This window comes from Poecilia formosa, unplaced genomic scaffold, assembly GCF_000485575.1.
Source record: "Poecilia formosa unplaced genomic scaffold, Poecilia_formosa-5.1.2 Scaffold15, whole genome shotgun sequence".
Lineage (NCBI taxonomy): Eukaryota > Metazoa > Chordata > Actinopteri > Cyprinodontiformes > Poeciliidae > Poecilia > Poecilia formosa.
This window is the reverse complement of record NW_006799954.1, coordinates 2,378,549-2,391,117: the sequence shown is the minus strand read 5'-3', so window position 1 is coordinate 2,391,117 and position 12,569 is coordinate 2,378,549. Positions and strand designations below refer to the sequence as shown.

At 40.5% G+C, this 12,569-nt stretch overlaps 1 protein-coding gene across 24 annotated transcripts in view; it reads right to left on the bottom strand.

The window, feature by feature from the left end:
* Positions 1 to 12,569, bottom strand: part of LOC103134101 (neurexin-1a) — a 277,111-nt gene that overhangs the window by 112,697 nt on the left and 151,845 nt on the right. For 2 of the 24 annotated variants that reach the window (XM_016668490.1, XM_007546210.2), the window contains exon 1: positions 8,937 to 10,000. The exons of 21 other annotated variants lie outside the window; for them this stretch is intronic. In XM_016668490.1, the coding sequence (XP_016523976.1) occupies positions 8,937 to 9,177 (241 nt within the window). In that variant the 5' untranslated portion in view covers positions 9,178 to 10,000. Of the gene's footprint in view, positions 1 to 8,936; positions 10,002 to 12,569 lie in introns of those variants that run through there. One more of the 24 variants, XM_016668491.1, reaches the window with a different exon arrangement.

Sequence of the window (12,569 nt, the reverse complement as noted above, 5' to 3'; positions counted from 1 at the left end):
CCATCCATCCATCCATCCATCCATCCATCCATCCATCCATCCATTCATTCATTCATTCATTCATTCATTCATTCATTCATTCATTCATTCATTCATTCATTACCTTTACCACTTATCCTTTCCAGGACGTGGAGGGACAGTTACCAATACCTCTCTCCACATACATGCAACACACTGGTATTATACAGATAGACTCTCATCCTTTTGGCGAGACTAAACTGTTTGTATCTGATAGACATTGTGAATGAAAACATCTGCCCCTGAACTGTACTGCAACAGCACGTCTTACTGCTCTGAAGAGATAAGCTTTCACCTCATCATGAGGGGGCCCCTGGGCAGCCGGAGCAACCACCCTCACTCTTCATGGCAGGAGACCATCAATTCATGGTTGAGGTAAAGTTCCACCCCCTGGGCTGGTAACATTACGCCACGGATGCTCAGTCGAGCGGTCTAGATCTCACCCTTTTGCACCTTCCCTCAGCTCCCCCTTCAATTCGAAGTGATACATGGGTCTATGCCTTGTGGAGCAGAATGGGGCATCATCCAGGCAGAGTTGACAAGACTCAGTGTCTTAATGGAGCAATACACCAAACGGGGCCTTTGTTACCCCGACCAGCTGCATATCTGCCTCCCTCGCCAACAGCCTTGGCTCTGATAGAAGTGTCTCACAGTATCGACAGCTTCTAATTTACTCTCTCATCATCCCTTGCCTCATTTGCTCCACAGACACAATGCTCCCTTTCTTTTTGGTTGAGGTCAGTCATTTTGTTTGCCAGCAGTTTGTTGATTAAATTTTATTTCCGCAGTGTTTAATTTGTGTAACAGCCAAAAAAATAAAAAAATAAAACATATCAAAGCAAGACTTAAAGGAAAAATCAAACACAGCCCATTCGACTGATTATGTGGCATGATTCATTGGTTCATTATTTTGTTTTCAGCATGTCTGTGTGCGGGCATGTTCCAAACATCACAGCCTCCAAATGGTCTCTGCAAGTTGTTCTTTTTCATTAGGGAGTCGGCAGATGTGGAGTGAGACTCCAGCCCTGATTACTAAAAAAAGACAAGTGCTGGATAATTACAGTGGAAGTGAGGCAGAAAACCCAAAACGCTAATGGCCGCGGCTCTGATCTGAGACAAGAGACAACTCCTGCTGCCCGTCACTATGTGCAGCTCAGAGAACCTGCTTTCAGACAGAGCAGGGCTGTAGTGCTTTACTGAGCACAATGCAAATCACACACAATTTACTCTGCACCCGAGCTGCTGCACAATGTCTGTGCCACAGGTGGGCTGTTTTTTAATTACCTAATCCAGGTGCTTTTCTCTAATTGCATTTAAAGGAAGAACAACAGATAAAAAATATTCTCCATTGTCCTTCTCATTTTTAAAGCCAAACGCTGTTTGCCTTGGAGCAATGATTGAAGTATAAACATTTTAATAATCACTGTGCCTTGCAAAAAAGTTCAGACCTCTCCAAATTTTTGCCAACAAGGTTTGTAATGAGATTTTATGAGACTAATGTACAAACAGTAGTACATACATCTGAAGTGGAAGAAAAAGGATAACATGGATTATAAATTAGAGTCTGAAAAGGGAGATGTGCATATATTTTCACCCCCTTTAAACTGATACACCCAAATAACAGTGAATGCAACCAATTATCCTCATAAGTCACGCGATTTGGTAAATAGCGCCCACCTGGGTGAAATTCTGTCACCGTATAAATCCAGCTGTTCAGTGAAGGTCTGAAATATTTGTTTGAGAACATTAGTAAGCAAATCAGAACAATGAAGAACAAGGGACAGATTAAATAGGCCAGGAATACAATTGTGCAGAAGTTTAAGGCAATGTTGACTTATAAACCAAAATTCAGATCTTTACACAAACAATTACTTCAGCATAGAAACATAAAGTGGTAAAATCAACAAAGTAATTAGATGTCCAATTTGCTTTCTGCCACAGAACAATCAAGATAGAGCAAATATGTGGAAGAAAGTGACCTGGTTAAATTTTTGTTACTATTAACTTACAAAACACACTGAACATACCATTCTGACTGTAAAGCATGGCATGAATGGTTCAACAAAGAATTGAGCCAAGATGGCTGAATACATAAGCAAGATAAACTTTTTTGATTTTTTTTGACAAACCTCTATGCATTGCCTTCCACCTCGCAATAGTATTATATTTTATGTTGGTCTATCAGACAAAACATCTATGGGAAAAGTTAAAGGAGCATCAAAACTTTTGCATAGTCCTGTACAATTGGTATGATGGAAATATTCCACTAGATCTAGCTGCAGGGTCGGCTACAATGTAGCTATTTGATCACTAAAATAGTTATTGGATCACCAACTTTTAGCAATAAAAAGGTTGCATGCACTAGAAAAGAAAGTAATAAACGACTATGAAATTGATCCAGAAACTTTGTTAAACCACCAAACACATTTCACATGCAAATCTATGTGCTAACGTTGTTGCCTATGAATGACACTGTATAATTTTTCTTCTGTTTTTTGTTTTTGTAAGCTATACCCAGGGGTACAACAAGTCCATCCTGGCATTAATTGCAGGATTAAACATCCGCTTTGCTTCATTGCTGACTACCCTCACTTTGCAAGTAAGCTCACTAAGTTGCGGGATATTATTTAATTAGATGAATATCTTATGGAAATGATATTCCACAATTAATGTGGATAAGATCTAGAGGAAAAAGATCACCAGAAATAAACACCACCTGCGTTATTGTGTGAGAGGCAGTTTTTGTCGTGCAGCATAGCTTCTGCCTTTGCAGTTTATATAGAGTGAAGCCTCCCCCTTATCAGCAGGCGAAGTGGGAGCGCCATAAGGCCCAAAACTGTCCTCTGCCACAAAGCGATGCTACAAATCTCCCAACAAACAAATATATAAACAGAGAGAGAGAGAGAAAAAAGTGTGCGTGGGTTTACATTGTATTTTTAAGCAGTGTTGCAAAATAAATGCTAATATTAGCTTGCACTTAGGTGTTAGGCAGGGATGTTTTTTTTATCAGGCTGTGCCAGCAGGCCTGAGGCTGTAGGAGATGGAAGGAGCAATGAGGAAGGTGAAATCCCACACAATCCTATTAGAGTGGATGGGTGGAGGGGTGGGAGGGGCTTTCTTTGCTGCTCACGCTGCAGCAGGTGAACAAATGGAAACTGCAGAATAAATACATTAATAATTAAGCTAACTATAACATGTTTATGTCTTCAATTATAAATCAAGTCAATCTTTTACTTGTACCGTTATTAAATTTAATAAAAGTATAAATTCAATATTAATAATATAATTATTAATCGTAATATTACTTTCAAAACTACTTACACAATAGTAAAGTAACTTGGTAATAATTTACGCGTAAGAATACCATAATATGTGAAATTTAAGTAAAAGCTTATTATTGATTGGGTGAAAGATGATGATCATATACGTCAGTCCTCATCCAGCTTCCTTGCAGAGAAAGCCATCCTCCTTGCTGTCCCCCGTGGTCATGTTTATCAGGCTGTGAGGGTTTGAAAACATATAATCTCATCTTGTGCTTCTCCAGTTTCCCCCTTTGCTAGTTAGAAAAATAATAGAAATCATTGGAACTATATTCATAATTTCAAAGATCATAAATTTTCTTCACAATCGGTTTTTGCCTCTGGACAATAACGTGGTGATGCATAGAGATGGGTCTTTTTTTGTGTGCTTTTCTGCACATTGCCTTAACTGTCCTCTTTTAGACTTGCTTGTGACAATAATTCAAAGTGATCAAAGAGGTGAAAAATAATTTGGTATATCGCTGCACATTGTGTGAGTAGCGAACTTCGACGATGCCAAGCGCATAAAAGCTCGACTGGCAGAGAGAAAGCTGCCACCTCATTATAATGACAGAGAATGAGGCTTCTCTGGGCTGACTGAACTCAATTCAGATTAGATAAAATAATGTGGGCTTTTTGCATTCTTGATCTCCTCTATTCTTATACCCAAATATTTATTTCTATTTCCTTTTCTCATGCGCTCCTCCCCTGAGAATCACCAATGCATTTATAGAGTCGACAAGAAGAGACTGCAGGGAGCTACCTGGGCTGTTTCCTTAGTGTCCGTATTAACACCTTGTTGTGCACAACAGCAGCATCAGTCTTTCGCAGATCCTGTCCTGTTATGTAGTACGAATGAGAAGTGGTGCAAGCTATTTAACACTCTTTTCTTACAACCCTATTTTCTTCATCTTCCACATCTTCTCCGCAATATATTCTTCTCATAAGGTCATTTTGCTCATTTGTTCTCAGCTTCAGCAGCTAAAGCTCAGTAAGAGCATGGCCATATCCCACTCCAAATAACATCAGCCTTTATGCAAGTCTCGAATCCGGTGCAATGTCAGTAACACGGTGAAATGTTTGCAGTTGTGGAGAAAAGAAGCTGTGAGTTAATGTAGCTCAAGGATGCAAACAGAAATACAGAATGAAATCATGGAAGTAAGTGAATAAAAACATTGAAAACAAGGTGGAAAATGCAGTGAAGATATATATATCCATGGAGATAAAAAGGAGAAAAAAACATGACATTGAGATTTATACATAGAAGTACCCTAGTCATAACATATTTATCCATTTACAGATGTTGCGTAGTGAAAATATAAGGAGCAAATTATTCCCTTTATTATTTTTTTTTAATCTGATTTGTAAAAAAAAATAAAATAAAAAAAGGGAGAGACAAAGAGACATCCAAATAGAGAGAAACTGAACAATAAATCTGAATACATGCTGCTGTTGGTGACTCATTAAGTGCTTATGGGTAAACAGCTCCCCAACTCAAGTTCATCCAGGACCTGAGCAATTGAGAAGAACAGACATCCCCTTCAGTCAAAACTGGGGACTCTCGTTCTCCCTCTGCCTCTCCATCTTCTAAGTCTCCCATCCGAGGATGGACACATTACTCAGCTGACCCCTCACTGCCCACCACACGCATAGTCAGGTTTTATTTCCCTTTATGCCAACCATAGCCCGGTCACCGTAGAATACAAGCAAATACCACTACAGGCACAAAAGCCAGCCCACTCTTTCTGCTTGGATAGAGCATGCAGACCAATGAGGTTGATGAGGACAAGTTAGGCCGAGTGGCTGAGAGGAGGAAGGAAAGGCAGGAGAGAGCAGGCAAGTATCATAAGATTCAAGTACTGCAGGCTGAAGACCCAAAGCGCTCGCCCAAATAAAAAGGGTGTTTGCCTGCTCGTATATCAGAGGAAGAGGAGAATGAAACAAGTGCAATCTTCAGTCTTTGATTCCTGGGTCAATAACCACCCAGCTCCCTCTAGAGCAGAGGAACATGTACTCAGATCCTTATCAGGGCAGCTATCATCTCTGCAGCCTCACAGAGGCGAAGATACTGTCATCTTCACACTATCACAGAATGGCATCAGCTCGGAGACATGGGAGTAATTATATTATACAAGCCCACAATACACTGGCAGCAAGGCAACACCAAAGATCATCAAATTTTTGCCTTGCTCTCTCTTTTTCTCCTCACCCTTGTCTTTTCCCCTCGCCTCATCTGCTGTTTTCTCCTTCTCTCTATATTTTTTTTTTATTTCCTCCATCTGTCTGTACTGTCTCAGCAGTGCTCTATTGCAATGCTAGTCTTTTTAATGTTCAACCATTAACTCCGAAACTGGAAAGCCTTCAAATTGACAAATAATCACTTAAATTGCTTCAATGACTTTGATCAACCCAGGCTTTGGGACACTAAAGCGATTTGTGCGGTGGATGATGCAGCAGGTGAGGTGGGGTGCTGTCGCAGATGTGCTAAGTAAGTAGGATGTGTGGCAATCATGAATACAATGGCGGACTTCCTGAACACACAGTGAGTTGGAAATGTACCACACCTCTTAAAGCTCTTGGTGATGTGACAACCACAAACATCAAAGTATGGGGATTCTGTGTGACAGATTAACTAGCTCAAAAATAAGACATGTTTTTTTTTTAAATATTTGTACAATTTTTTTTATCTTAAAGTCTGTGCTTTGACTATGCCATTTTAACACATGGATATGCTTTGATCTAAACCAACCCATTACAGCTCTGGTTGTATGTTTAGCGTGGTCCTGCTGAAAGGTGAAGCTGAACCCGGTTATTTAGTCCTGCAGTTCCTAACAAACTATCCTCACAGCATGATGCTGCCACCAACAACTCTTTCAAGACTGTCTTCCATTCAGCTTCATTCACTTTCCTATTAAAACCGTCCACTTTTCCTTTTCCCGCGTAACAATATCATCCCCATTGCACGATGCTGCTACCACCGTGTTTCAGGCTGCTGTGTTCAGGTTTATGTTCAATTCTGTTTTGCATAATGTAAAAAAATCAACAGGGGTATGAAAATGTTTCCAAAACTGCCCTTCATTGAGCTCATCTATCAACTCCAGACAGTTTCTATATCTGTCTGGAGAAAAGCATCCAAACAGCATGATGCTGCCACTACCATTTTTAATAAAATGATCAGATATTAAACACTTGATGGGGTATCAACAGCTTTGCAAGGCACATGTGCAATAATTACTGTTCAGTGACACGGAAATGAACCAAAAATGTAAAACAGAGCAATGAGAACATGGAGAGCACTCTATGTTGAGCTCAGACAATAGGAACTGAAAGATTAATAAAAATTACTTTTCCCACATTATAATGTCTGTTTCATTTGTATGCAGCAGATAAAGACATGACCTGAGTATCATAGGTTAGAACCGTTAAATACTTCTTCTATTGATCCGACCATCTCATCTATCCACTGCTAATGAATACGAGCAGCAGGTAGACTACAGAAGAAAATATGATAATTCAGTTATTCAGTGTATCAAGTAGCATATCCATCTCTGGGAAAGAGAGAACTATCACCTCGGGGAGTTTATCCTTGATAAATGGTATATCTACTACTCACAGCTGATACTGTCTGAATCTCATTACAGCTCACCCTAAACAAACAATGCATCACACTCCAACTCAATTTCATACATCCTGACCATGCTAATCTTTTTCCTTCTCTCCACATGAATCAATGACAAACTTTCAAGTGGAATACAAAGAAAACAATTTTTTATTTATTTATTTTTTTTTGTTACACAATCATATTAAAAAAATGAAGTGTGCCCTTTGCAGTTCTGGGGTTTCAGCATAGAGATGATCTTGCGTTTACCAAGTTAATGCAGAAAAGAACAAGGAATAAATTCCACCTTCTTTACTAATTAAACAAAGGCAAAACAGATATCGGAAAAAGTTTGTGTAAAACTAAGTTTTTACTGATTGGTGTTATATAAGTGAGAAAAAGCAGCATTTTTTTATTAGATCCACTCCAAGAGAAACAAGTAATTTGCATATAACACTACAAGGGAGGATACCAGCTTTGTTTGGCCAAATCACTTGAGACAACGTTAAATTCAATGTGACAATAACAGTTTAAGTTAGGTACAGTTATGTAATTGTTGCAAATAGGATTATACTTTTACACTGACAATCACACGATAGGCTAAAACTAAAGTAGAGACATAAAAGCAGCAAGATAAATGGTAATATATTGACTTTCATGCTGTTGTTTTGATGCATGGTAATTCTTCAGACAACGCAGCAAAAAAAAAAAAAAAATCTGACTTGTGAAGTTATGAGTCTAAGCAAAGTTTATTGACTAAGCTGTAAACTTATAATTGCTGCAGCAAATATAAAACTCATTTTGCTAAAATCAACCCCTCAGTGACACAGAAGAGAAAACAACACTGGGCCTTTTTACAACTGCTGGATTTGTCCCAGAGCCAGGAACCCTGCAGAACGGCACGTCTTTCTAATTTGAATTCATCTACATTCTGCACAGATAAAAAAACTAACTTTTATCATGTTATAAATAAAGTTCTGGAAGAGAAAATCAGAGGTCCCAATTATGTTGCTAAGTCATGGAGCCCTAGAGCCCCAAGGTTTTTAGGGAAGGCAAGGGGCGAGCTCTGTAGTGTGCTTTCAGGGCGGGTCATGGCAGATTGGCCTAATTGGCCTGTCTTGTTGTCTAAGTGGGTCAGCAAACCTCGCATCTCTGCCATCACCACTGACTCCTTTGTTGGGGATAGTCCAACTCTACCCATTGATCCAGAACAAAGAACTGTTCTTGTGCAAAACTAAGATATCCACTGAGTGCCAGGAATGCTTTGTAGTGGAGCTGTCACTTATACTCTTATGCCTTAATGTTAACAATAAATAATCCATCAAATTAAACAAACGGTATACTGCGAACAGTGTACTGAGTGAAATTCAGGGTACCTCAGCATTACGTCAGTGTTTCACCAATACTGGTTACGTCACTCACAAAAGGCCTAGCTGGTGGGTTAACTAAAGAGACAGAGTTCTGCATCAGACTCAAACTTTATTTGATTTAAAACTTCTGCAAACATCCACACAAGTCAAGAGGAGAGCAACACAAAAACAGAGAATTCCTCATTTCCTTCCCCGGCACTTTGCAGTGAAGGAAGCATACTGCAGTCTACCATTTGAAATTACATTCTGGATTTCTAGTTCGTCTTTTTTGGCACACGGGGTAAGGGGGCCTCCTCTGTACTCCACTCAGGGCAGGGGCCAGAAATGGTTTGACACCCTACAGAGCTGCAGGCAACTCATCTTTGTCTATCCCAAACACCTAGGGGCAACATGGAGCGCCTCAACCTCCTAATCCACTCTAATCTGGACACAGCGGAGCATCTGGAGATATGGATATGGATAATCTCAGTCATGAGAGAGCATGCTTTGCTGACAGAAAGAAAACACTGTCTAAACTGGGACTTGTTCAGTCTTAGACATTTTTAAGTGTTAATATTAACCACGGAAGGACAACTGAACAGATGGCGCTCTGCTCGAGAACTCACTGCAGGATGAAAATCTGAAGAGAATAAAGAAACAGGGAATACTTACTGTGCCCTGCTCTTAGGGATGCAGGTGATCTGTGGATAGCAATAGGCACAATATGGTGACGCTTGTTTCCATGGGATGAATGAATGTGGTGGAGGCTCTCCACAGCACTCGGTTCCGAGCCTGCCACGAAGCCCAGAGCAACAAGCCACAGGGCCAGGTGTTTGAGTGTCACTGAATTCCACTTTAGGGGCTCTACAATGGGCCTCAGGGGAGCAAACTGTGCACTCCAGCCCCTGAACATCTTCCCTGAGTAGCCAGATGAGGCAGCAGATCAAGGTGGAACTTTGGCAAGCTTCACAGCCCCATACTTATCACCTTTGCAAAACTCACCACGGACACTCAAACAAATCCACAGGGAAAAAAAAAAATAGGGAAAATGTTGGTTGTGGAAAAACAAACAAACAAAAAAAAAAAAAACTCTTGCTTTTTAATATTGAGTTAAGAAATCCGTGGCAGCAGCCAGGCAGATAAAGAAATATAAATCATCATGCAAAAACATTCACTCAAGAAATTAGGGCAACCTTCAAGCAGAAATGGAGAATTCCCAGCTTGCTCCAAATTCCCTTAGTTCTCTCTGTTTCTCTGTCTATCCTTCTATTAAGCTCTCACAAAATTAGAAACATCTTCCAAAAAAAAAAAAAAAAAAAAAATTAAATATTCCCAAAAATTAAAATTGCCAGCAGAAGAGGACAGCTCACTCAGGAAGAGCCTGAAAACACCTGTGCAAACTGGATTTCTTCAGAAAATCAAAGCAGACATTCTGAGTTTCCCTCCTGTTACTCCTCCAGTGGTCTCAAAGGACATCCAGAGGAATGAGACCATAGTTAAATCCGCGGCTCATTTGCATGTGCAGCGGCAGGCACCAGACTGCGTGATTGCACCTGTAAGTTATGCCAAGTAGCGCACCCGTTCCCCATCTAGAGATCTCTGCTCTCAGTGAGACCACGCGACACGAGCGACAAGCACCTGAGAGCAGCCCTGGGCAGAACGTGCGCTCAAACACACACGGGCAGAAGCAGAAGCAGCTCCGTTCCAGAAGATGTGCGCAAGAGAAAGAAGGGAGAGAGGAGGAGTAGAAGCAGGAGGATAGAGCGAAGGGTGGGGGTGGGGGGGTGGGGGGCTCAGCAGCCAGCCAGGAAGCAGGGAGGGAGAGTGGCTATGCAAATGGGCTGCATTCACATAGCGAATCACTGGAGCCTGAGTGCAATGCAGAGGAAGAGCCTATTTAGGCAGAATAGCAGGGACTGATGCTATGTCCCCCAGCTCTGATTCCTTTCAGCATCCCTTTCTACTTTCTCTCTCTCTCTCTTCAGCCGTCTTTAAGCCACTCCGATCTGTGTGGACAATATCAAGCAGTAAGGAAAACAGAAATAAACTCTAAACAAAATCCATCTAATCTTCTCCCTATTTTCTTCTGTAAGCATCCCATCTTTTTACATTCTCCTTTCCCAAATTCTGTGGTTTTTTTGTTTCCCAATTTCTGTAATTTAAAAAAAAAAGTTGCACTTTTCCTTTGCATCGCCTCCGAGACTTCCTTCTCAACGAATCTCTCCTGCTCTGCAGCGTCGACGAGGTTTTAAAGAAAAGATGATACTGCAGCTCTCGTTCTTTCTGTCTTGCATGTTTGCAGACTCGCACTGCTACACGCGCGCACACGCACGCAATCACGCGTGTCAACAAAGTACGTAGAGTTGCCAGAGCTGGCGGTTGAGAACTGTCCACAAGGGAGGGGGTGCTGAATCTGGGTAAGTCTGCTGCCTCGCCTGCTAATAAAAGCATTCCTCACAAGAGAGAGGAAGGCTGATCGCAGGCTCTATGTGCAAGTGGGGGTTACAGGAACGTAGGGAACATGTGGACATAAAAAGCCCTGCTGATAAACACAATCTGGTTCAGCTGGGAAGAGCGCTCAGAGTTTGGGACTAAAGAACACAAGGCTCAGCTGCAGTGTGCCTGTTTTGGTTTGCACACTGGCCATTCAACATTCTCCCTTTCGAAACGCTGTGTTCTGAGCTGAAGGAAAAAATAAAAAAAAAATACTCCCGCACACACACACACACGCAAACACGCACACTGTAAGTACTGCTGAGCTAATCTTTATGGTTTACAGGGAATACACAGGCATTTCATGGCCAAAGAAAGCCATCTTAGCAAGAATGACATACAGGATTAGAAGTCCTTCTCTGCTTTAGTTTCCAAAAGGCTGTTTAAATGAAAACAAGGCATCAAGCCTTGAAGAAAAAACAGTTATACAAACAGCAATTCGTCTAGATCAATTTCAGTGGAAATCTAGAAAAAATACATGATGGATATCTGGAAAGTGAGTAATTGGGATGGAAAATGAGTTGTGAAAACAGTGAGATAACCACAAAAGGCAAGTTCAGAAGAGTTTTCCTGTGGTCCTTTATGCTAATAAAAAAGAAAAAAAAGCTGCAGTAGGAAACAGATGCTGCAAACATTAGGGAATTGTGTCCTTTCACCTTTTAGAATCTCAATAACTTGGTGGAGCCACAAGGTGCAAAAGAGTCAGCAATATGGCCCCACAGCTCTTTTCTCGTTTGCATTAGTGAAAAGGGATGCTCCTGCTGAACGTGTTTACACTTTTATAATTACCGCCAGCCTATTCTGCATAATGTCTACTAATAAGGCAATCCATCTGGATTTCTGTCCAAGGGCAACAACCAAACTTAGTTTGGGTTCTTAGGTGCAATGTAGAGGGAAAATAATTTTAAGAGAAACAGATACAAAAAATGCAAAACTCTGAACTTTGCCAAATTCATTCAAAAAAAAAAAATTGTACTGATGTTTAATAATTTGCTATCATTTAAGTGACACATAGCAGGATTGATATTGCTTAGTTGTTTATTTGTGCCCCCAAGTGGTGAAAATCTAAAGTGCAAAAAAATGTACATGGGGTTTACTCAGAAAATAAGAAGCTTAAGTTTGATAAATCCAGGAAAGCAGAAAATAATTCTAATTCAACTACATTCAAACACAATATGGTTTTTTTTAAGTCTTCCCATTGAATTAGGTCATTTCTAATATGTCCATCGCTCTGACTCAGTTTCTCTGCCAGAACTGAAAAGAAAAACAGAAAAAGATTTGGCTGTCTGCCCTCTGCTCTGATTGTTTTGGTAGAAATGTGATAAACCGAGTGTGAAACGGATAAAAAAAAAAAAAAGCTACCTTTCATACTGCTTCAGGCAAAACATTCTCAACTGGCTTCCTCCCCGCCTGCATCAGAGCAAACACCTGGAGACCACAACCTAAACTAATTTAAACACAGTTACAGATGTCAGGTGCTTTTAGCCAGATGATTACAGAGACTTGGCCACAAAATGAGAAACCCTCCTTCGAAGACTAAAACCCCTGCTATTAAAGGACTTAACTTCCTACTGTTCTCATTCGGCTCCTGTTGAGATTAAGTTAGATATTTCCTTGACTGAAAGCCAAGCGCAGCTTCCCCTTGTTTCTATGGGTTATGTCTGTGATGGCGGTGATGTCTTAAGCCTATCTCTGCTATGTTACTGTGTTTTTCTTTGTTTCTTATAAAGTATAAGTGCAAGCAGAAAACGCTCACATTTTAAGTAACTAAGACTTGAAAGCTGACTTTTTTTACCCAGAAAGAAAAGTTTC